The sequence below is a fragment of the Microtus oregoni genome, unplaced genomic scaffold, assembly GCF_018167655.1.
Source record: "Microtus oregoni isolate MIOR12 unplaced genomic scaffold, Mior012 000001F_ref0000356, whole genome shotgun sequence".
Lineage (NCBI taxonomy): Eukaryota > Metazoa > Chordata > Mammalia > Rodentia > Cricetidae > Microtus > Microtus oregoni.
The window spans coordinates 75044811-75070733 of NW_024543060.1; the positions used below are offsets into that span (position 1 = coordinate 75044811).

Below are 25923 nucleotides of genomic sequence, written 5' to 3' on the forward strand. Positions count from 1 at the left end.
TGAAAGTAGTTGGGAAATAATTTCAACTTGATTCCTCAGATAGTTTTATTTTATTCTATCTAAACTATTTGATGGAATTTATGATGACATCTAGCCTTCGCTTTTTGTATTATAGCAGATTTTTTTTTATGGACTGACTTTTTAATATTTATTTATTTAATTTTATATGTTTACATGTTTTGTCTGCATGATCAGATTACAGTTCCCTAAAGTTGTTCAATGTAGAGGTTAGAACGTGTTATTATTATTAGTTTGGATCTTTTCAAAATTATTTTTTTAAATAAATATATTGGAACACTATTATTTGACAATAACTCTAATCATACAAAGTATTTTGTGTAAAATATCACAGTGAACACTTGGTGATACACATGATATGTGTTTATATTATAATAATTTATATTGTATTCATTCTGTTCGTATCTATTTTGGTAACTAGAGATTCTATTAATCTTTTTCTTCTCTTTTCTTTTCTATCTTACCTCTCGTAGGATTACTAAAGATTCATAATACTTAATTGTTTCCTATGAATATTTTTTACAGTTTAGATCCAGGGCGTTTTTGTGTATATATCTTTTAATCAATGTTTCTTTCTGTAGAGATACAATCCGTAGAAAACAGAAAAAAAAAACTAAATCATCATTCAACTAGAGTTAGTATTGTGGCACATATCTTGTGGAAATCCTTTCATTTAGCAATACATGCATTACTTTTCTCACTTATACCCTTCATTGTTGAAGTAATATTCACTAGGTATCAATGTTGAACCGGCATTATAGGCTAAAATGAGTCCCTTCTGGCAATTAAGCATATGATAGTTTTAGCATACTTGTGTGTGCTTATATTTCTGTAACACTTTAAAAAAAATAGATCATATGAACGTTCTAAAAGGTAAAAGTTTCCTAACAAAGTCTGAAAAATTGTGGGGATTATTTTTAGTTTTTGTAAATATAGTTAAAAATCATCAGATAGTGTAAACATCCATGCAAGAAGACACACAATGTATCTGAAATGCTTAGTTAAAAATAAAGAAGTTTCAAAACTTGGTTTTGCATATTTGTGTACCTAACCAGGTTAGGTGAGAAAGCAAACCAAGTGACCATCAGCCTCTCGTGGTAAGAGGCTGGCAATTTCTAAAACGTGACTCTCATAAATTAACATAATATTTAAATATTATATGTACGTCCATCATGTAGATACTGCAATTTAGTCCATGGAGACTGGGGGATATTTAAATCTCTAGCAAGTTTAACAGGCTCTTGAGTTCAACAGTGATGAGCATGTTTTTGCTGATACAAATAATTTATGAATAAAAATGTAATTTCCGAAATGCTTTGGTCATTAATGTTGATCGCTTCATCACAGTTCAGTCATGTTTAGAAAATTTAAGCAAGCTGTGTGATTACTCCAGGAAACATGGAATGATGTGTTCAAATTAGTACCATCTGTGGGTTAAAAAAAAAAAGTTTGAAATTTTTAGTCATTCTTAAAGAATGGAAATCTGATTCTCCATGCTAAAGTGGGAGTAATCCTCTTTGTATCTGTAATTCAATAGGGCGGTTGCCTTGAAATGGTCCAGTTCCGCATACAGCTCATCAAAAGTGAAGATACTGGGTCTAAATGAGCATTACTGCTGGTCACTTAGGAGTACTTGTGAAGTTGCCCTGTTATAGATTATCCATGCATAACAGCATATATTGGGGGTCTGATCATTTCTAGCTCATCTTTCTAGATACATTGAATGGAAAAACGTGTGCTGTATTTGATGCCGCATCAAAATCAAAGGACTATTTCAATGAATTAGAATTTATTCACACAAATACTTGCTGGGGAACCGCACTCTTCATTGTTGCTTCTATGTGGTTGTCCCATGGTATGAAACAGAAGAGTTTGCTGCACGTGAGCATACGTTTCCACTATCAACAGTTAGGAAATTGTATATCTGGGCTTTGTCAGGCAAAAGTATGACTCTACTTACAGTTTCCTTCTTTGGAATACTTACTTGGGAAAAACTGGATTCTTTGAACCAGTAATTTACTGAAAATATTATTCTGCATCAATTTTTTTAATGGGGTCTCATTTGCTAATATCTGAAAGTTGAAAGACAACATTGCTCCCACAGCCACAGATAACAATTGTGTCTCCTGATAAGATGAGAAGGAGCCAGTACCTCTGCCTTTTGTAGTTCATTAACTAGCATCTGCTCTCTCCTGTATGGTTTTATACGCACCTCGGAGTCCTCCCTCTAGAACACGTAATTGTGGCAGGGTTTAATTTCCTGTCCTTGAAGGCTGCAGTTACTTGGTCCTTGCAAGGCTCCACCTTCTTGGTTGGTTTCACCTTTGGTGGGTTAAAAAACCTTGGGTCAAAGATGGAAGGAGTGGCTGGAGATATACAAAAGGAAAATGTCCTGACCTACTTGGCTCTCAAGGGGAAGAGGCAATGAATTTGAAAAAGAACAAAGTAAATCTGAATGAATTTTTTTTTAAAAAAAGCAAACGTGTCATTTCTTCACTGCACTTAGGCAAAAACTAAAATCTTAAATCAGTCTAGATGGTGTCACAGGATGTGATTTTGTTCCCTTCCCCACCACCAGCCTGTTCCTTTTAGGTCTGACTAAGTTGAGGTTGTTCATCTGACTCTCTATTTCTCATTGTCTGCTCTCTTACTAACTCATCTCTCAGCAGCAGAGCTTGCTCAAGTCATCTAAATAAAACCCCATGATATGTATTCATTTAGTTGTGAATTCAAAAAGGGGAGTCAACAAAGTCTAGCACATTGCTTTGAGGCAGGACTAAGGCCCTCCCCACTATATCTAGGCTGAACAAGGTATTTCTCCAAATAGAATTGGTTCCAAAAAGCCAGTACCTGCAGTAGGGATGAATCCTTGTCTCACTGCCAGTGGCCCCACAGACTGCCCCAGTCACACAACTGTCACCCACATTCAGAGGTCCTAGTTTGGTCCTATGCTTGTTTCCCCGTTGTCAGTCCAGAGTCAATGAACTTCCATTAGCTCACGTAGTCTGTTTCAATGGGTATCGCCATCATGGTCTTGACCTCTTTGTTCTTATTCTCACTCCTCCCATTCTTTGACTGGACTTTGGTAGCTCAGTCCAGAACTCTGCTATGGGTCACTGCCTCTGCTGCCATCAGTTGCTGGATGAAAGTTCTATGATGACATTTAAGATAGTCATCAATCTGACTACAGGGCAAGGCCAGTTCAGGCAACCTCGCCTCTTTTGCTTAGAGTCATCCTTGCACCCTCTCCTCTGTTGCTTAGGGTCATCCTTGTGGATACTAGCTGCAAAGCAAAGGAGAATGAGCCTATAATACATGATCCTAGAGAAGCTAAGTAACAAGGAGACCCCTAAGAGAGACATATATAGATCCCTTTGGAAAGGGGAATTAGACAAGATCTCCTGAGAAAATGGGAGAGTGGGGTGAAGATGGTAGAAAAGGATGAGGAGAGGATATGGAGAGGGAGGAGGAGAACATGAGGGAATGGATGGTCAAGATGGGAGAAGGACAGAGCAAGGAAGGAGATATCCTGATTGAGGGACCCATTGTGGGGCTAGCAAGAAACCCAGAACTAGAGAAGTTCCCAGGGGTAATTCAAAATTTTAAGACACGAAGCCTACCTCTTCCACAGAACTCCAGACACACATAGACATCTATCATTTCTCATTTCTACTGAGTATCTGAGAAGCATTTCAGAGTTACCATACTAAAAATAAAACTTTATCCTTTCTTCCAGATCATTCTCCTTCCACAGGCCTCCGATTTTTTGATTGGTTCTCATGTTTCAGTTTGCTCAGTCTCACTGCCTGGGCCCATTCACTTTCCCTCCCCTTCCTCTCACCTCCCAATTGCACAAGAGTTAATCCTGCCATCCCTCCTGTAAGACATATTTGGGGCGTGAAAGGTCCTTTTCCCTTCTCTTGCCACCATCTGAGTCCAGAGCACTGGGGCCCTTTGCGTTGACATGACAAACCCTACACATTCATTTCTCCATTCTCATCCTTGTCTCCCTTCAGTCTGTCTTAACTCAGTAGCAGGAATGGTTCTGCAGATGCATGCTGGAGCCTGCTTTTCCTCTGCTGATGGAACAGCCATAACAACACTCTGTAATAATGCGCACAACCTGGCCTGCAACTCTCGAACCTCCCCTCCTGCTAGTCACTCCTCGCTCCTCGTTATTTTGCAGCAAAGCAAAGCATCACCCTATAACAGTCACTCCAATTACAGTTTCCTCCACTAGAGCTGGTCCTCCTGGAAGCTTTTATACAACTCCCTCCCTTTCCTTTATCAGGAACTTAGTATCTTCTCATTTAACATATTATTATCCACGAAGCCTTCTTCCATTCCCGCTTTACCTTTTCTTCTACACCAATAACCACCTCCCAATTCACTATATACAACACTATCTGTATATTTTAAGCGTTTCTATGTGTAAGAATGTTTTGTGTGTGTGTTGTATGTGCACTGCATGTGCCCCTTGTGTGTGCAGAGACCAGCAGAGGGCGCCAGATCTCCAGGAACTGTAGTCAAGGAAGGCTGTAAGCAACCCTGTGGGTGCTGGGAAAAGAGCTTAGGGTCCTCTGTGGGAAAAGCAAGGTCTTTTAACCACGAAGCCGTCTCTCCATTGCCCATCTTATCTGTATTTTTACTATATAAATTTATTTAATTAAATACATTTCTTTCTTTAATATAAATTTCACCAAGCAAAGATCTGGATTTGTTTACTGTAATTTTGGTACCTACAATATTATTCATACTAGTAGGTGATCTTTATATATTTATTAAGTATTTTACCAATTTGACATGTTTAGGAATAAGTGAGTTTTCTGAACATTTATTATCTTTACTTTTAATCTGAATATTAGCATAATTTTCATTAATATTTCAATTTTTAAAGGTCAAAATAATTTTTACATCATTTTAAAAAAGGGTAAGCATTCATGGTTGAGAACAGTTCCAATACTACTTAGTCTATTGATCTTTCATATTTCTAACTATAATATGCTTTTATTACTCTAAATTGTCTTTAAAAACATGAGCTTTAGTGTACACTGATTGCCCAACAGTGGGTTCAGAGTCTGATAGATGGTTCCCAGGTATTAAAATGTTGTAGGGTTCCTACTAAGGGCACACGGTTGTGACAATATATTGTTACTTCAGTCTGTATGGTAATACTAGTGTGTCAGGGATGTTACAGAAAGAGTTAACTTTCATTATACACATTATCAACGGAGTTCAATTAATTCCATGAATTTATTAAGTAAGCTGACTTACTTAAAACAGTTTTTAATCAAAACTTCTAATAAAAAGAATGTGCTTATTGCTTACTAGATACCTAAATTATTAAAAAAAATCCTCCTTAGGAACAGAACAATAAAAATTCAGGCTGTATCTAGGGAAGTTCTGAGGATGATGTAAGCATATGATTATCTTTGTATCAGTAAATTTTTCTATGCAAATCCAGAGTGTTTGTCTACAACCATTTCAGAGTGGGTTGTGCAGTCAAGTTAGAAATGAAGAATACCAAAATGTTGGAAATGATGGCCCCCAAAGGATCAACATGAGATTCTGTTTATTAAGTGTGACAATAACGAGTTGAGCACTGCCATCAAGTGACTTACCTTCACAGGTTGCATTATAATGTTTATAACTTTTCCCTTTAATTCTTAGTTCCCAGTGTTCCCACAAATATAGCTTTTACTAATGTGCAGTCAACTAGTGCAACGCTAATATGGATAAAACCTGACACTATCCTTGGCTACTTCCAAAACTACAAGATCACCACTCAGCTCCGTGCTCAAAAATGCAGAGAATGGGAATCTGACGAGTGTGTCGAACAGCAAAAGGTTCAATTCCTCTATGAAGTGAACGTAACAGAAGAAACGGTGTATGGATTAAAGAAATTTAGGTGGTATAGATTCCAAGTGGCTGCCAGCACCAACGCTGGCTATGGCAATGCTTCCAGTTGGATTTCTACACAAACCCTGCCTGGCCGTGAGTATTGTCTTGACATATTTATTCATGCTGCTTCTGTTGTGCTAATGGTTTTTTCTTATTTCACTGTGTACAAAATCACCAAATGTGAAAATGAGTTATTATGCAAACTAACTTATGCAGCAACATATTGGCTTTTAATTGAAACAAAACTAAGTGTAAAACTAAATTGCGGTGATTGTTAGAACTTTTTATATACACCTAGAACTGTGTCAACATCTTAGAGTCTTATATTACAACAAGGAATTATGGGGACACTCTCTTATGGAATCCCACTAAGCCACATTGATTAGCCATATGCTGACCTAGAATGATACCTACACATTCACTTCATATATATTGTTTTTGTGACTTTTTTTTTTTTTTGGTTTTCTGAAATGATGGTTTCTCTGCAGCTTTTGAGCCTGTCCTGGAACTAGCTCTGGTAGACCAGGCTGGCCTTGAACACACAGAGATTCACCTGCCTCTGCCTTCCAAGAGCAGGGATTAAATTGTGCACCACCACTGTCTGTCAGTTTTGTGACTTTTATGTGGAATTTTCAACTATTTTTATTGAATTCAGACCCACATAAGCATACATAACATAAACACTGTAAATGTGATGACCCTAATAGATGTCAGTTTCTGGGAAAATATTATCAAGCATCTGATAAACACCTAAAGATAGGGAGAAGAAAAAATAATATAAAGAAGCGTAATCTGTAATAATAATATTTACAGTTCAAATTCAGGGAAAAGTCCTGAAAATACATTTCCTTTTGGAAATAATTGAGTATAGATAAAGATTACTCTTAAATTTAAGTTTCATATTTTAAAATAACTGGCCCCCCCATTTACTTAAGAAACATTAATAGCCATGTTTGGGTCCTATCTTCATGGAAGTGTGGGAATTTCCATGAAATGTAAATGATTTGCAAGTCAAATTCTGAATGCCATATTTATGTAGATGTTCTCCAAAACCCATCTTTGTCCCATGCCTAACCCTTCTGAGTCAACATAGCTGCTCATGCCAGCTCTACTTCCCTTCTGTGTTAATTTATACACAACAACAAAATACCTGACCAAAGGGACTTAAGAAAGAGGGACTTATTTTATCTTATAGTTCCACAGAGATTAGTCCACAATTGCAGGGGGGCATGGCATCAGGAGCATGCCCACGACTCGACACATTCCACCTGTAGTCATGAAGCAGAGCAAGAACCAGAAGTAGACCAGTTTATAAAACCTCTTCATCGGCCCTCCAGTGGGGTGCTTCCTCCTGAAAGCCTCCTTCCACTAAAAATTCCACAATCTTCCCAAAATTTCCAGTAGTTGGGGGTGAAATATTCAAACATGAATCTGCCAGGGATATTTTATATAAAAGACAACACCCTCTAAGTACAGAATTCATACTGTTCCTCTCTTAATGAAGTTCTTATTCAGGAATTCCTCTCAAATTAAAGTTTTATTTTCCCAAAATAATTTTTTTTCTTATTAGCAGACAGACAGACAAAGACTGACAGACAGACAGACACATGATTTTTAGTGACAAGTGGATTCTGTTGTGGGACCTTACAGCTAATAAAATAAGCTTTTATCTAGACACTTTGTCTGGTTCCTTGCCTGTATCTTTTGTTACAGTTCCCTGGAGTGCCTGGGTCATTTTTATCATAGCGATTAACAAATGTTGTGTAGTGTAATTCTACACTTGACGTTGAATCCCCCAAATTCAGTTTTCAACACATTGCTTATCCAAGGCCTTTTCTTTAATACTTTGGCTTTTCTGGAAGATTTTCCCCCCTTTAGTTTCCTTGTTTCTTTCCCCCCGACTTTCCTGTCAGTCCTTTCTTAGTTACTCTTGCTTATTTTTCCTGCCCTGTTTTTTTTTTTTAATTCTAAGTGTTGGAATATCCAGAAATTCACATTTGTTTTTTTCTTTAATGTTGCACAGCATCAGGAGATGTTACATTAATTAGATTTCTTCTCTCCTATGAGTTTTGTCTACTTACATATTGATTATCCTTAAATCTGTATAGTCCCAAATGCTCCCAGGAACTGTATATCAATATGAGTTGATAGCATTAGGCAGGCATGTCTCATAAACCTCTTGAAATAAAAAAATCTAAACACCAAATCTCCCCCATAGTCTTCGCTTTGATATCTTTGTATATACTACTATTGATTTACTTGCAGAAAATGAAAATCTAGACAGTGTTTTTTTCCCTCTTCTGTCCGTCTAGGATTAACTTCAACTAAGTGAACTAATTTGACTTTTTTATGACTGACTTGTAACCACCTTTTCCTTACTTCCACCTCCTGTTTATGCTATAGAATTTTGCTGCTAAAATTCCTGCTTTTTGGCTGAACTGTTATACCCTGTCTTTCTTAGCATGATCAGAAAAAAAAATTATATAACCTTCTATTTAATGATTTATGTTTAGAATCATTTATGACATCTCCATCTAAAATAGCCATGTAGTTATTTTTATAGCCCCATCTTACAGTGAATAAATACCTAGTTATTTTTAAAGTTTTTGTTGTTTGTTACCGGAACCTAAATAGCTCGGATAATTTCTGATAATAGCGGATACTCTATAGGAATTTCTCAAATAAATGAAAAATTGACTGAATAAACTATAGAACTATAGTTGATAAGGGAGAAGGAGTTGTTTTCCAATGTGGGTGATAATTAGGATGCCAATGCTAAGAGAGAGAGGGGGGGGGAGGGAGGGAGGGAGGGAGGAAGAGAGGGAGGGAGGGAGGGAGGGAGGGAGGGAGGGAGGGAGGGAGAGGAAATGTAAAAACACTTTTGATTTAGTTGGGATAAGTCAATAAGAATAGTCATTTTAAATGCTATTATTTGAGAAAACATTGCTCTTCTTTTTATTTACTTTTTTGAAAATTTTGTATACAAGTACTACATTTGCATCATTTTTACTACTCTTTCTTCTCCCTTCAGCTCCTGCAGTATTCTGCCTAATTTCCTTTCAAATCCATGGCCTCTTCTTCCATAATTATTGTTACACACACACACACACACACGCATGCACACACACACACACACACACACACACATACACACACCGCTGATTCCATTTGCAGTTGCTCTTATGTGTTTAGGGTTGACCTCTTGGAATTAGATAACCTATCACAATGCTCATCTCTGGGGAAAACTGATTAACTCTCTCTGAGCAGCTGTTGATTGCCTATAGTTCTTCCTTTAGAGGTGACACCTGGTGAAATTCCCCATCTTCATTGGCGTGCCAACTGGTTGCCAAATCTTGCTTAGACAACCATATTGCTGAGACCATTGATGTAACCTTTCTATCATACCTACAAGGCACTATCTAATATAAAGCATCCTAGTCCACTGGCTCTTAAGCCTTTCCAACCCCTCTCTCAAGGTGTTTCCTGACCCATGGGTGTAGGGTGGCGATGTAAATGTAACCATTTGGGTTTGGGCACCCCATTCTCACCTGTTCTTAGCATTTGGGCTAGTTTTGGATGTCTGTAATAATCTCCACCTGGGGCAAGAAGAAACTTCTTGGATGAGAGGCAAAGCTATGGTCTGAGGTGCTCCTGATAGCAGTAGGCAAATGACTAAGTGGGACTTTGAACTAAAAGAACAAACTTTAAAGCCCAGGAATCTATATGTGATTGGAAAGAGTATCACAATGAATAAAGCTCACTGATATGAGACAACTGAGTTGATAGGAACAATGGAAAATTAGCAGATAATGTATTATCCACAGCCATGTTTTTCTGGCCCAACTATTTGGTCTTCTGATGTAGCACAGTTAATAAAAACACAGAGACAGATATTTCGGTTCAACCTGAAGGTCAGAAAAGCGAAGCAGCCAGCCACTGGCTCTTACCTCGACCTCAGTCCATAATGGCGATCCTGCCTCCAGGAATATCAGAATTAGACTGTGTGTGAGAGCTGTCTTTTCCTGTTTTACATTCCTCTCTAGGGCTGGGATTAAAGGTTTCTGTGACAAACTGGTGTGGCTACTGGGATTAAAAGTGTGTGTCACCACTGCCTGGTCTGTAAGGCTGATGGGGGGGGGGCTGTTTTACTCTCTGATTTTCAGGCAAGCTTTATTAATTAAAATACAAATGAAAAAATCACTACACTCTGGTGTTTGGTAGGAAACAGCAAGGTTAGGTATTTTTAAGTGAACACACCTAGTTTTTAACATGAAGGTAAGTTTTAAAAATTAAAAGAGTATGTTTAATATGTATCTCAAACACATCACATCTGGCCGGTTCATTTGCAACTTTGGGATAGAATATGCCTGTTTCTCAGTGTCTTCTGTGAAGGGTTTCATTCTGCATCCTGTGAGCGGCTTGCTCATGAAGTGCCTACTTCTACACGCACTATCCACACACTGCCTCAGGAAGTAAACTCTCTAAATGCGCTGACTCTTATAGAGACACTTAAGGCTACTGTAGATTTGTTTAATTAGTATAACAACATATCACATCAATTCAGAATCTAACAAATAAAGTGAAGAAGTTGGATTCTTGACATTTCTTGTGCTTGAATTGCTAGTTGAACACTATTCCTTACACTGCTTTCTGACACTTCTTACCCATTGTTAAGACTTTATTATCATATTGTTTTCAGAAACAGATGAATAAAATTACATTCAGTTTGAGATCAATCAGTCAAGATGCATGAGTATCTTAACCCCTTCTGGTGTGGAAAAGAAATAACTATTCTAATCTTAGTAACTGGGAAGAAATAGTTGCATATTGAATAGAACAATATATGTGTGTATATATTATATATGTTTATTGAATATTATTACATTATATACTATACACATAATATATTAATATATATCATTTAAAAATTATATATGTTGTTCTGTTTGCTATGCAACTATTTTTCCAGTTATAGTGTAATGATATGTAATATACATATAATAATATATACATATATGGTATAGAAAATGAAAATATATTACATGTATTATATATTTAGCACAGGTGTACCTTTGCTACCTGTATCATAATACATGAAATGATATTTAAAAATAAAAAGCATTATTAAAATTCTTAAAGAGCAGTTATGTTTAACTCGTCAGTTAACTCAAAACTGGAGATAGATTATTTTTTGTAAATAATCATTTATAGATGTGTATCTGTGCATATTTTAGCTTTATGAAAGTATATTATGTTTGTAGCATTCATAAAGCTATACCTCTTAAAAGGAGAAGTCTTTTGTGTGGGTGTAATAAATTAATTATTTAACTAATGAAGAGTTGTTTACTTATTTTTTATTCTAAGGAATATGGCAACTTCTTGATCTCATAGAAGAAACATTTTTCTAATGAAAAATATTTTAATTTCTGAATTACATATACGTGCAGTAAAACACTATTTTGTTAATTTTATGAAACCTGATTTTATTTTATATATAAGACTAAAAGATGCTGCATATATTATATATGATAATAAACATATGTATACATGTGCTACATGTATGCTTGAACGGTGAACTGACATTTAAAATCAAAAATAATTAGAGGTGGACATGTGGTGTACACTTTAACCCCAGCATTTGGGAGGCAGAGGCAGGGGTATCTCTGTGAGATCAAGACCAGCGAGGTCTATATAGTGAGTTCCAGGACAAGCAGAGCTGCACAGTGAGACCCTGCCTCAAAGAAAACCAGAGAAAACAAGCAAACAATGAAAATTAATTAAAATAACCAAAGAAAAATCTCTTTAAAAACAATCATGTTTTCAGCATTTAAATAATGTTTAGGTTTCTTCGTATCAAAATTAATAGACATTTTATAAAATCATATAACCCAGATGAAAATAGTTAATGTTGTCTATTACTCTCTACAATTGGAAAATGGTGTGCTGTTTCATGATACAATTTAAAACAAAGTATTTAATCACATAACCGAATTAGATGAGAAGAAAACTGAGTAGTAATATAACAAAATAATGTTTCATGTAAGTGTGTGTTTTGTTTAACCTGTGGGAACTTGTCCCTAAGCATTTATTAATATAACAACTTACTAGCACTTGGTGCCTTTAAGAAAGGGATCATGCTTAGTGATTAGTCTGAAATTAAACTGTTCAAAAGTTGAATATCAAAAAATGTCAAAGTGTGAATTGCAAGTGTAAAGGCTGGTTTACAGTATCAGAAAGTGTTATTATTGAATCTCTCTGGGCTCGTAAAGAAGAGCAACAGGACAGAATCTCTCTGAATTTGAATGCAAGCTGAGAGCTAAATTGTCTTTGAATGTGAATCTGAAAATATAAACCAGAATGAACAGCAGAAACGATACCCAGCCAATTCACACTATGTTTCTTTCTCCCTTGTTCTGTGGTCTCCATAATGAAGCAAAATGTTTTCTCTTTAAATCATCTCTATAGAAATTATGTCTCTATTTTGTTCTGTGTGGATATAGACACAAAGCACAAAATTACAAGGCAGAGAGAGTGATTTAACTTAAAGCATTAACTTATAGATTATCATATCCATCCTTTTGTTTCTGCTTATCCTTAGCCTCAGTTTGCGCTGTGTGGTCTGAGAGTATAGTATAGAAATTGGTTAATCCTTGTGTTGTGCAACAGGCATGCATAATAATAAGGAAAGAGACAACATTAAAAAAAGTGTGGGTGTGAAATTAGTATGGAATGAAGAGGGAATCTCATTACGTGCATCTCCTATAGACCACCAGGACAGAGGAACTGTAAGAAAGGAAAATTCCTGAGGTAGAGCCTAGGTTGTGAAAACCACAGGATACCATACTCATGAGGAATTTTAACTACCCAAACATCTGTCAGGTTAAAAAAATTCAACAAAACATGCCTCATCAAAGAAGTTTCTAAGGAATGTAACTTTACAAACTAAAAAAGAAGGAAAGACAAGCAGAGGACTGAGTGCACTTTAATGTGTCTTAAAAGGTTGTTAATGCATTGCCATATATTGTCTTTTCTTAATTTAATTTGTAAAATACACTTACAAGCAATGTTAGAGCAACACAAATATAAAGACACAATGCCAAAGTGATGTTAGCCATAAATAGGAAAAGTGAATCAAGGACACACAAAAATCCACTGCCTGGATAGAAGAAATACTCTGTTAGAATAGTTCTACCTTCCTGTCACTAGGGAAAATGGAACAATTATAATTCATTCTATAAATGAAATCAGTCCGATGCTGTTGAAACTTATCTGTATCAGTTGCCTAGAACTATCAAATCTGTCTTTTAAAATTGTTTCTCCTTTAGACCTGTATATAGATGTTATTGGTCTAACCATTTTAGATTTCCAAAGGTTCAATTGCCCGTCTCCTCTGTGCCATGGCCAGTCATTTCTTTCCTTTTGTGTCCTGGTTCTATATATTAAACAACTGATTGTCTTGTTGTTGAATGTAGCAGCAGAGGAATCGTTCTTGGTTCTTGTTTTTGCCTGTTCGCATCATCCGTGAACTTTCCTGTTTTAATCGTTCTTGTTTTTGTATTTATTTTTCTTTTGTTAAGGTTTCTAAGAATATTCTTCATTTCCGTCTTCTGGGTTAGTACAAAAACAATCTATCCTGTTTTCTAATTTTTACCACACCATTTTTATGATGAAAGTTTTTTGATGCTTTTTATACCTTTGTGTAAAACATACCCATCAGCATTCTTTAGACAACCATTTGTTCCTTTATGCTCCTGTATTTCTTCTGTTCTTAGTGTCCTTTTCATACTCTTTTGAAGAGCAGCTACCTTTTCTTTTCCATTTGTATTTTTTAAAAAAGCTTCTAGGCATTTCCCTCCTTGCTCTTGCCTCCAAAAAGTGTGTTTTTAAAATATTAAGCAAATTACATCATAATTTATCTTGTTCTTTGATGGGACTTTGAGTACCTTAAAAGCAGAAATAATCAGGTAACCATTACTTATAAATTCTTCCATCCTTCATGCATTTGTACATATGATGTACTATAGATATTGAAGAAAGAGGTGATTTGATGAACAAACATTTCAAATTCAAATCTATGTTTCAAAATAATTCGTATAAATTTTCTTAGTTTTCTGAATCTTGTCCTTCAAATATTTGTATAGGTGTTATTAAGAGTAAAATCCATCCAGTGAGTTACTGTTTATGTAGAATAGATTTATCATAATTTTAAAAATTGACCTACTTAATACTCAGAATTTTGAGTTTTCTTTTTAATAATCAGCATAAATCTGAATTTTTATACAGGAAAGGAGTATGTACCTAATATTTCTGTCAGGACTTCAAACAGTAAAGAAATAATTTTCTAAAATGAGTCTAAACACTCATGATATTTCATACATAAATAACTTGTTGAAATAATGAAATATAATAAATGTACATGGTAAAGGAAGATTACTCACACGGGTAACAAAAGGGAAGTACATTGTGTTACACCTAGGGTGCTACCACACAGGTAAAAGATGGTTGGTAGTCTTAAGAGACAGACAGTAAGCATATAACATTTCATGATATCATTTAATAAATAGTGTCAAATGAGCTGTTCCAAATTATTAAACAAATGTCCCAGAAATCAATACAAAGGACAGCATGTCCAAGAAGAGTCTCAGTGAGGGCTTGATACCCATAGTGTCACAGAAGCCAGAGACCTTGAACCAGACCCGTGAATCATTGCAATTAACACTTACAAGTCAAGATGCACAGACTAAAGTATATACTGTGTGACTCACTGTGTCACACCACAGCTTCCATGGACAGATGATTTCCTTTCTTTTATTTTTTTGGTAGGGGAGAAGGTTTCAAGGGCACAGGGTGGTTATGAAAGGACAACAGGGATGTGAATGGGATCGGGATGTGAAAATCCACAAAGAATCAATAAAAAGTTAAAAAATATATTTTTGTTGAAATTTCATTAACATAAACATAAAGACAGTTTTGCAACAAATTTTCTAAATCCTACAAAAGAAATTATAAAGGTTATCACCATGTTTTTTTTTTTTTTAAAATTAGTGTTTAGACCCATTCTTCACAGAGTAGGAAGGAATCTTCTATTGTCCTATTCATGACTCAACCCTAGTTTCTCTTTTCAAAATTAAAACAATCACCTCCTTTCTCAGCACAAACTTCAAATCTCATTTCTAGTTGGATTTGCTTTCACTCTACAGAGAATAATCTTTCATTTGATTCAGAAAGATCTATAAAGGAAGATTAGTGTGTTGGGAGTTTGCGTTTGTAACTACCTCGCCAGCCTCAGAAACTAAATCATCAAAAATTCAGCTGTTTTTTCATTTTTTAAGATATAATAAAAACTCATAGTTGACTATGGAAAACTCTAAATAAAAAGAAACATGATTGCTGTACCTCAGGAGTGCTATTGAAAATGTTTTTTATTTATTTTCATCAAATATATCTTGATAATATTCTTTCTTCTCTCTCAACTTTGAACAGATTTTCCCTCTCCACCTCCTTACCCACAGTTCCATTCTCTCTCTCTCTTTCTTCCTCTCTTTCTCTCAAAGGAAAAATAAAAAAAAAACGCAAAGAATAAAAATCAAAAATTAGAACAAACAAGCAAAAATTAATAAAACAAAAAAGTCTAAAGCAAAGCAAAGGGCACACAAAAGACATGGAGTCTGTTTTGTGTTGACCAAGTACTTTTGGGTATCGGGTATATATACCCGTATAGTATAGTTGCTATGCCAGTGACACTCCATTAGAGAAAAGTGATTTTCCTTTTTCTTGCAGTTATAAATGGCAACTAGCTTCATGGTTAGGGGTGTGATTTTGCATACACTTCCCCTTCTTCTTGTTGGTATTGTTATCTTGTTTGAATATGTGGAGGCCTTGAGCTTACTCTCCTAGACGCTGTGAGATCACATGTCCACTGGCTCTGCTGTGTCTGGATGAGACAGTTTTCTGGGACTCATCCTGACCTCTGACTCTTACAATCCTTTGGCTCGTTGTTCATAGAGATGTCTGTGCTTCGTGAGGAAGAGTTTGATAAAGATATTCAAAATGTCTCGGCACATTGTCCCCTTATACGCCTCTATTAATTCCTGTCTACTCCAAGAAGAAGCTTTTCTGGAGAGAGTTGAGTGGTGTATTGATCTACAGGTATAGCATTGTGTTATTAAGAGGCATTTTTATTGCTGTGATCCTTTAACAGAAAAAAAGTAGCAGATTTTCCTTTAGGATCTCAGCCCTATGTTGTCTCAGGTTCTTTGCCGGTGTAGCAGTGTGAGGTGTGGGTTCCGTCTTATGGAATGCCCTTAAATAAAATCAAAACATGGTTGGCTTCTTCCATAACATTTGCGCTATGGTTGCATCATTGTGTCTTACAGTTTGGTCTCAGTTGTGGGTTTCAGGGTTTCTAGCTGGGCAATATAAATAATTACTTTTCTCAGGCTGAGTAACTGAATGGAGAGCTGTAGGTTCCATTATCCATTATTCAGAACAATGATAGCAGAAGTAATATTTTCTTTTTAGATACAGGGTTTCTCTGTGTAATAGCCCTAGCTGTCCTGGAAGTAGCTCTTCTAGACCAGGCTGGCCTCAAACACACAGAGATCCTCCTGTCTCTGCCTCCAAAGGGGTGCACCACCACCACCACCAAGCAGCAACAGTAATCTTAAGGGATGGTCATGTGTTATACTCATACAGCCCTAACGACTGCATACCTGTACAGTCATGTGCCATGTTTATCTGGAGCATTGAGCCTGGACTCTCACACCTTAGCAGGATTGGGAAAATCCTCTGAGTGAGTATAAATGTACTAGTAGACCAAGCATGGCTGTGGACACGTGAAATTTCGGCACTTGGGAGTGGAGGTGAGAAACAATGAGTTTGAGGTCATTCTAGGCTCTACATTAACTTCCAAAGCAGCCTGTAGTCCACCGAGGGACATTTTCTAGAGTGGGGAAGGCAGTTCAGTAACAGTATAGACTTTATTAGGACTGGAATAGTACTGAGTATTATTACCAGGAGCATCTTCCAAGATGATAATTAACAAGAAATATCAGCAAGGTTATAAAATTAATCGATTAAAAGCATTCAAATATATTGTCAGAAAAGGGTTTTTACAGTCTTAATGTTTTCAAAATATAAATAAAAATGCTTTTAAAATCTTAAATATATGAGCAAATTGTATGCCTTTTTCTATAATATTAGTAATAAATATTTTATTTCTAATTACATGAAATTAAAAGAAATATCAGTGTGTAATATTCTTAGCTCTAACTAATTGATATAAGAAATATCTGAATATATTTATCTCTATTTTTAGCAAATAATCCAAGCATTTCCAATCACAAATGAATGGGTTAGGGCTTTCCGTAACACCATATCCTGAAAGTATACTTTGGAGGTTATTTTAATCCCTTGTTTTTGAGTTATCTTTAATGATGTCTCAATAATTATATTACCTAAATTATTCCCTTTAGCAAATGAGAAAGAGAGCAAAACAGTCATGTTTATTTTTCTTCTAATGTTCAATTCTGCTTCTGGTCTTACTTGAGTGATTGTTCATTATTGATGTGTCCTTTTCAAAGACAAGATGGATTTCGCTATATTTCTTGATGCCTTTATGAAACACGATGACCTATTATGCTCTAGAAACTTTGGAGACTGCAAGAAGCAATGGTAGCAGTAAGTTTACTTCATAGTTTATCCAGAACCAAGACAACATGGCATTAAATCAGTTGGTGGATTGACTGTCCGGGGTTGTGCATCCCCAGGTGATCACTAGCTCCCATATATCCACACAGCTATCTTCCCAGCCTTCACAGAAGCAGGAAACATCTAATCTATCCCCTTGTCTACCACTGTTACTACATTTCCAAAGGTATGCTGACATTAGAAAGCAATACTGCTTACACGTGTTCAATTAATAGCTGTCCTGGGTGCATATTAATTAATTGTCCCTTTCCCCAGGGTTCAATTCATTTAGTGTGAAGTATGGCATAGTTTGGAGTTGCACTCTTATAACTATTGAGGATGATACAGATGCTACTGCAAAGTTATTTTGAAAATATGATACAATTCTAGAAAAAGATGTCATTCTAAATTAATACAATATTGGAATATTTTAATTATAATCTGGCAGCACGAGTGTTAGAATGGATTTTGCTTATATTTTGTATTTCTTTCATCACATTTCTTTAGTAAACTTGTCTAAAATGATAATAGATGCCGCCTTTAAGGATCAAATGAAATAACTATATGATAAAGTCTAATGGTGTGAGCATCCATTAATCATTTTCCCTACTTATTATGTGGTGTAATTTGACATTTAGGTTCGCAGTACCTGCTCTTCATGGTGCTAATATGTTGTTGTGATAACTATAGAGCAAGATTAAGGTTTATAAAATGGTAGGAAATATTTTTGGTACTAACAGTGTACTAACATTTCAGCCAAGGAAAGCACAGTGTTCTAGGAAATAAAACAACCAATTATCACATTCATGGCACCATTGGAAGGAGGCATGCGCTGAGATGCTCTCCCTGTGTGGAAACATTGTAAATCTAATGCTGTGTTTCTTTAGAAGCCTTTGATGCCTTAGGTCCTTTAAGATATGCAGCCTGGACTCGATTTTCTCTAGTCTTAAGAGATACCTGAAACATAAAGCTAATTCCTCCAGGTCCAGCTCACAATTCTAGAGGTTGTTGATGACTGCAACACAAAAATCATAGAACCCTTCACTTAGTGATGATGGTTGTTAGGAATCCTATGATCCAGTGTGTCAAGTTCTGAATTACTATAACCTGACTAGGAGGCATTTTTTTTTTTTTTTGGTTTTTCGAGACAGGGTTTCTCTGTGGTTTTGGAGCCTGTCCTGGAACTAGCTCTTGTAGACCAGGCTGGTCTCGAACTCACAGAGATCCGCCTGCCTCTGCCTCCCAAGTGCTGGGATTAAAGGCGTGCGCCACCACCGCCTGGCTAGGAGGCATTTTCAAATAAGATTTAAACCGAACTTGAGTGAAAATACACATACAGAAAAATGTAGTTACTATTCATAGAGCTCAGGATTTTCAACCTTGTGAATTGCTATCACTTCTTATTTTTATTTAACATGTATTCATTTAGGAAATTCACCCACAGAATGATACTCTTAAAAAATTATTGAGTATTTAGTATAAAGGTTTCAACATCAAATTTACAGGGATGGGTAAACAGTAACACTCCAAACAAGTCTTTGAATGTTACACTACTGGTAGTGTAATATCAGACACACCAAAGCATATTGGTTCTTAAAGTGGTTCAGACTTGGGGGCAGTCAAACTTTTATATGGACCAGGCAAAATGATGGCGTATCCAGACTCACCTTTCAGCTAAGACACGTAGCATGGAGACACAGATGGATGGGAAAGATGACCCTGACCCGCATGAGACCTGCATTCCTGTGCAAGGATAGAAGCATGAAAATCAGGAAATGACGGTTATTAGCTGCAGAAAATGCATTATTGTGAAAGCCGGGGGGGGAGAGTGCTCTTGAGAGGAAGTGATTGGATTATGGGGAATGAGAGAATAAGGATAGATCATGCCTACTGAGTAAATTGCTGTGATTTATAAGAAAAGGGTAGAGCGGTATCTTGGCCCATTAGTGACTAGATTCATTTCACAAACAATCCTAAATCAGAATGTGACAGTTGACAGGGAGACAAACAATGTCTCCCAAAGATGCTTAAAAGCTTATTGAGCTTTGAAACTGTTAAAGTTTGAGTGCCTCGTAGCTTTGCTTCCCTTAGCTTCCTTTATCTTAGAATTTAGTTAAACATTATACAAAAACACTTTTTATGTGTTTGTAGTAATATATTATCACACACTGTAGTCAAATAAGAAGATAATGCTGGCATACTTTATTAGGCATTCTTGGAATTTTGATGATTTCTTCACGAAAGTTACCTAGAAGCCTCTGAGATGTTTGAGTGCTTATATAATTTTAAAGATGGTAAAATAATTAAGTACTTAATTATAAAGGATGATCTCTTGATATTTCAAACATTTCTTTTAAATTTACTGTGATTTAAATTAGTATTTTTTATTTCTTCAGTTAGCATGCATATTGATATGTACAAATGCTGTACTCATACTTGCTAATATATTTATCTGCTTTTCATAGTTTCAATTTAGGAGGTCTAATCATTTATAGCTCTAGTTTATAAAATATGAAATTTTTCACAGAAGCAGTTGACACGGGCTACTTATTTGTAAAGCAGGCAATTTGATTATTAAATTTACTGAAAATGAAAATGTTGTTTAGAGTGATTATTTCTAAAAGAAAGAAACTATGAAAGAAGAACAACCGCAGAGAGCTCAGAAATGACATTTTGCACAAATCAGCAAGGGGCTGGATAGCTTGCTTTAAAGAAAAAAATGTTTGATCAGTGTATGGAACATAAAATATTTAGTTGCCTGGGAGGGTGGATGTATCATGAGTGATTTCTGAATGTCATGTTTCTCTCCGCTCTGCTTGGGGTCGCTGGCACTCCCTGATGGGTGCTTTGATTGCTTGCATTGAAGGAATGCTTGCAGGATTGGCATTTTACAGTAAGAGATAAAAAAAAATTTAAGCAAGGCATTTTGCTTCTTTTTGAGCTGGTATATAGATGTACTGGCAAATCCAGGTCTTCCTGGGAGGGAGATTGGGATCTGTCCTCAGCTGAGATTTAAAGATGCATACTCAAGACCAAGAATCTGTAGATGTAGTCTCTTGAAATATTTCCCAAACCAAACTACTCTCAATAAAAACACAAAACTCAATTCGCCACTCTTGAGTCAGAACAGTTCTCAATAATTGTTCATGATGTCAGGACAATAGCAGGAAGAAGAATTTTCCTGGTAGAGCTCTTGTATTTAACTGCAATCCCAGCAGCTCTGAGCTTGATCATTTCATGGAGAAGAATCAGCTAGGTTTGAGAGATTCTTTTCTCCTTCCATCTAGTTGATTCATGGGGTAAGAGGGACATGAAGGCTTCTCCCTTCCTAAGTGAGATTAAGGTTCCCATAAAAGAGACCTCATAGACCATTCAGCTAGCTTGCCCTTCTGCTTCCTAGCATGTAATGATAGAACACTTCAAGTATAAAGTGGGCATCAGGAGCCTTAATCTACAGTGGCCCTTTCTCCTTCATGATAATAATTTATTATTATTATTTTTGCCCAGGATTTTTTGCTCAGGAGACTTTAGCATTAGCCTTGAAGACACTGAATCTTTACCTCTTCACTTTCTTGCATTTTCTATTCCATGTATAAGCAGAAATAAATTTGCATTTCCATAGTATTATTAAATTATATCAATATATTTATGATATATACATGGACTAACTTTGCCACCCAAATTCCACACTATGACCTATGCTGCTGTCTCTGAGACTAGATAACTAATAAAGAATATGTATTTGTTTACTTGTAGTAATCTAGATGATAGGAAGTGAAAGATAAAAGCACCAGGATATTTGGTCATCAGGTGGGGATTGCAGTACCTGAGGAGGTGACTTGCTATATCCTCACAAGATGGAAGGCTGAAGGGCGAATGAACTGGATACTCTATTAAACTTTTTGAATATGGTCCTTAAACCTACTCGCTGTATGAGGAGTTCTCATGACCTCATCATCTCTTAAGGGCATGTTCCTTAATATCATCATTTTGACTATAATATTTCAATACCTAAATTCAAGTGGGACACATACAACACAGCAATGTTATAAACACTTATCTAGTGAAATAAATGTGGGTTTCCCAGCTTTATTGATGGCATCTCAATATATAATTAATTTCCCAAATTTTAAGTCATTTTTGCAGAGGCTGCGAAATCCAGCATCATGACAACAACCAGGGTTCTTTGGCTGTTAATAGTGACTTGATTTAATTCATATCAAAATATCTACTTGTTCCTAAGCTATGTGAGTCTTCTCCCTAAATGCTGAGCATACGCTCCTTTTCTCGGTTGTGCCATCCTGATATTTAAGGAATGAGCTCCGCATTCTTTAGCATAGAGATCACAACTAGATAACTAGATTCCAAAGTTACTCTTTTGGCATTATTCCTGCTATTTAATTCCATGAGCATTGCTCTTCCTATGATATCTATACTTACTGAATTTAGAGGTTCTGGATTGTTTTTGTACTGTGTGACCCTCCAACAGCCTGGTAGCCTTTGGGAGCTCATTTCCAGAGTTATAGTAGTCTTTAGAGCAAGCTCCTGAGCAACAACATGATGTGGGATTCCCCTCTGTATGCTGTGAATACCATTGGTTAATAAAGAAAGTGGTTTGGCTTGAAAGGATAGGTAAGCAGGGAAAACTAAACTGAATGCTAAGAGAAAGGAGCTGAAGTCAAGGGGAAACCATGAAGCTGCTGCCAGAAATAGATTTGCTGAAACTTTGCTGGTAGGCCACAACCTCATGTTGATACACAGATTAATGGAAATGGGTTAAATTAAGATATAAGAGTAAGCCAATAAGAAGCTAGAGCTAATGGGCCAAACAGTGATTTATTATTACAGGACTGAACAGCCAGGAACCAATAAGCTGTCTCCTCACAGAAACATTTTGCTGTTTTACTGTACAGGAATGGAGAAGACTATTAAATCACATTTAATATGTTGGCTAGTATCATGTCAGCTTGGTATAGGCTGACATCATCTGCGAGGAGGGAACATCAGTTAAGAAAAGGCTTATATAAGTTCCAGCTGTAGGACATATTCTTAATTAGTGATTGATGGGAGGGAAGCCCATTTTGGGTAGTGCCATCACTTGACTGGTGGTCTTGGGTACCATAAGAAAGAAAACTGAGAAGCCACAAGAAACCAGACAATAAACGACACCTCTCCATGGTGTCTACATCAACACATTTCTAATTCTAGTTTTTCACAAACTGAAAACCCACATGGCTTTCAATAAATTTCCTAAATCATGGTTGATCATGAATATAACTGACATTTTCATGTCTAAGAAAGACCAGAACGACTGCATAGTTATATCTTACTTTACCCTTCAGTGAAAACATAAACCTGACCCAGTTTGCAATCACATGATGACATTTTAAACAATGGCAGCATTTTATGTTAGTTCCCATCTTCAACTATAATTTTTGCCTCTTTCAATAATCAAATACTTCTGAGTTATTTTAAGACTATTGTGCCAATTATTTACTTTTAAATAAAATATTTATTTACACAAATGACATATAATGCTTTCTTTTAAACATATTACACCAAAATTAAATATCATGTATTATAACTTTAGTTATTTTATGTGGAAGTAATTTGTGTATGGTAACTAGTTTTTACGAATCTGGTCTTGTGGTTAACCTTTGGCATGCTTGTGATCTGTAAATGAATGTAAAATTAATTCATTGTGACTATCCATTTTCCATGGTCTTTCCTTTCATGTAGCAAGTAATAACTAATGTGGCAGAGTAATTGATTTCCTATTGTTGCAGCTCCCGATGGTCCTCCTGAAAATGTGCATGTGGTTGCAACATCCCCCTTTGGTATCAGTATCAGCTGGAGTGAACCTGCTGTCATAACTGGACCAACACTCTACTTGATTGATGTCAAATCAGTAAGGCTTGTCTTACTTACTCCGAAAGACAATATAAAACACAGTTTGTGATGCTGATTGTTTATTCAGAGGTTTTGATTTTGGACCATGGTTCTTAGACTTTCATAGATTTATTAGCGTAGGCATTGACTCTGTAGTTACCAACTGCTCAAAAAAATATTTGCTTTAGTTGAATGTTTGTTGCATGTTTTCTCAGGGTAAAGACTGTGCACATATTGAAAAGTAGTGAATTTGGATTTAAAATACAGTGAAAGGGGTCTTTTAGGATAGAATGAGAAGGAAGAGGCATTCAGGAAACAATCTCCCGATTAAGGTATGAAGAGGTGTATCCTGGAAGACTTTTGGATAGCATGAAAGGGACCTGAGAAGAGAGATGCTGAAGAAAAAGAATCACTCTTTTCTTTCCAAAAACAAATAATACAACCATTCCATGCCCCAGCATTCAAATCTTGGTGTATTGAGACATGAAACTAGACCCAATTTGTGGATACTGACTTTCATGTTCTTGCTGCCTCTTGCAGAACTAAAACAGTGATGTGATAAGATTTTTATCACACTGGCATGCTCGTTGCTTGTTTAGAGATTCTGTATTCTGTATTTGGGATGCAGTCTAGGTCAGGGTCAGGAAACTGTAAGAATAAATAGGAAAAAAAAATAAATGATAAAAACAGAGGAGGAAGTACAGCAAAGGAGCCAGATGAGAAATAATTGTAAGTATGTGTGCCCCTGTTGAAAACTCATCTAAACTCATGGTGGTGAGTGAGAATACAATTCAAGGATGGTGGGGGTGATTACTTGGAAACAAGAGGAACAACTCTTGAGGAGGGAAGCAATGAGTGTAGCATAGGCATGAGCTTGAGAAGCCTGGGAGCTAATCTTCTGCCTGCAGCTGCATGAGCTGCAGGCATGCGTGGAGCTCATGGGGGAGAAATGATTGTTACTTATTATAAGTATAGCTTATACTCTAGGGGCAGAAAAGCCTCGCTGAGGAACAGGTAAATATATTAATTCTTTAAAGGAGGTACTTCTGTCTCAAAAGCCCTGCTATAGTCAAAATCAAATGAGATTTTAATGTCTTCTCCCATGCATTCTTCTGTTTTTTCTTTTTTTTTTTTTAAAAAAGAGTATATTTATGAAGACCTTGGTACATTAATAGATAAAAACAAATGATGTCAGGGCCCTGGGAATATTTATTTAATGCAAATTATAAAAAAGATAATTATGAAAGACTCCTCATTAAAGAGGGAAATTATCCTTTAGAATTTGGTTGTGCTTAAAGAAAAGAAAGAAGAAGTTTGAGGAGGATTTTATGATCTCATTGCTACAGCCTTCTTCCTGACTTTAAAAGCGAGCAAGTGGGATAAGGGAAAGAAGGGTAGGAAGATAGAGAGGCACAGAGAGCAACTCAGCGAATTCCACTAGAAGTTAATGTATTTTGTGATTTCTTAGTACCTTTATCCTCCGCGTTCTATACACTAGGAGAAGAACAGGAAATGAAAGTTTAGCTTCACACAGCTCCCATTTTAGCAGTCTACATGGCAGCATAAACAATAATAGGGAAAGGCATGAAGCTGTCGGGGAGAGAATGAGGTAATTATAATTTCTGTGGTGAGGACAGAATATGGAGGAGGTTCCACAGAGCAAATCAAACCCACATAGAAACTGGGGGATTAGACAGCATTACAGCAAACTGGGAAGGCAGCAGTGGGTCCAGAAGTGGAACAAATATAGGCAGTCGAGCACATGCATCATGATATAATCCTACTAGCTGATATTGTCGTCTACTGAACAAGTGTAAAACATTGCATAGTTTATGATATAAAGAGAGTATTTTATATGATCAGAGGTCATTCATCATATTCCATGATAGATAGTTTTGAACTCATAAGGGACCTAAACTGAAATTCTATCTCATTGGCCCTGTGGCTATAGAGCTTGAGGGAGTCACCAGAACTCAGTAAATTTATCTCCTGCTGGAAAATTCACTCTTTACTAAGCAGGAGTATGGGAGCCTCATTCTCCTTCACAGTGATTAACTGTTATTTCTAGGTAGTTATTATTCAACACAGTGATTGGCTGTTATCTCTAGATAATTATTATTCGACATGAATAAGCCTAATCATAAGGAAAACATAAAAATCCATATTTTATGAGAATTCAAGTGTTGATGACTAATGAAATACTCAAATATTTTGTGCCATGGTTATTGTGCTTGATGAATAGAATTTGTAAGTTAAAAGGTTTTTCTATCGTTTTAGAGAAGTGGACTATCTCCCTCCCCTTCTTTGTGTAATAAATGACCTTTTTGTCTGTGATGCTGGTTATTTATTGACCTTTTAGTGTGTTTATCATAGCAGCATATTCTTTAAGTTAAAAGCTCTTACACACCAAAATTTAAAGAAATGGTT

General features: G+C 36.1%; 1 protein-coding gene across 2 annotated transcripts in view; it reads left to right on the forward strand.

Annotated features, from left to right (window-relative positions):
- Positions 1-25923, forward strand: part of Ptprq (protein tyrosine phosphatase receptor type Q) — a 172856-nt gene that overhangs the window by 83926 nt on the left and 63007 nt on the right. For both annotated transcript variants that reach the window (XM_041672384.1, XM_041672376.1), the window contains exons 26-27: positions 5689-6012; positions 23394-23515. In XM_041672384.1, coding sequence (XP_041528318.1) covers positions 5689-6012; positions 23394-23515 — 446 coding nt within the window. The remainder of the gene's footprint in view (positions 1-5688; positions 6013-23393; positions 23516-25923) is intronic.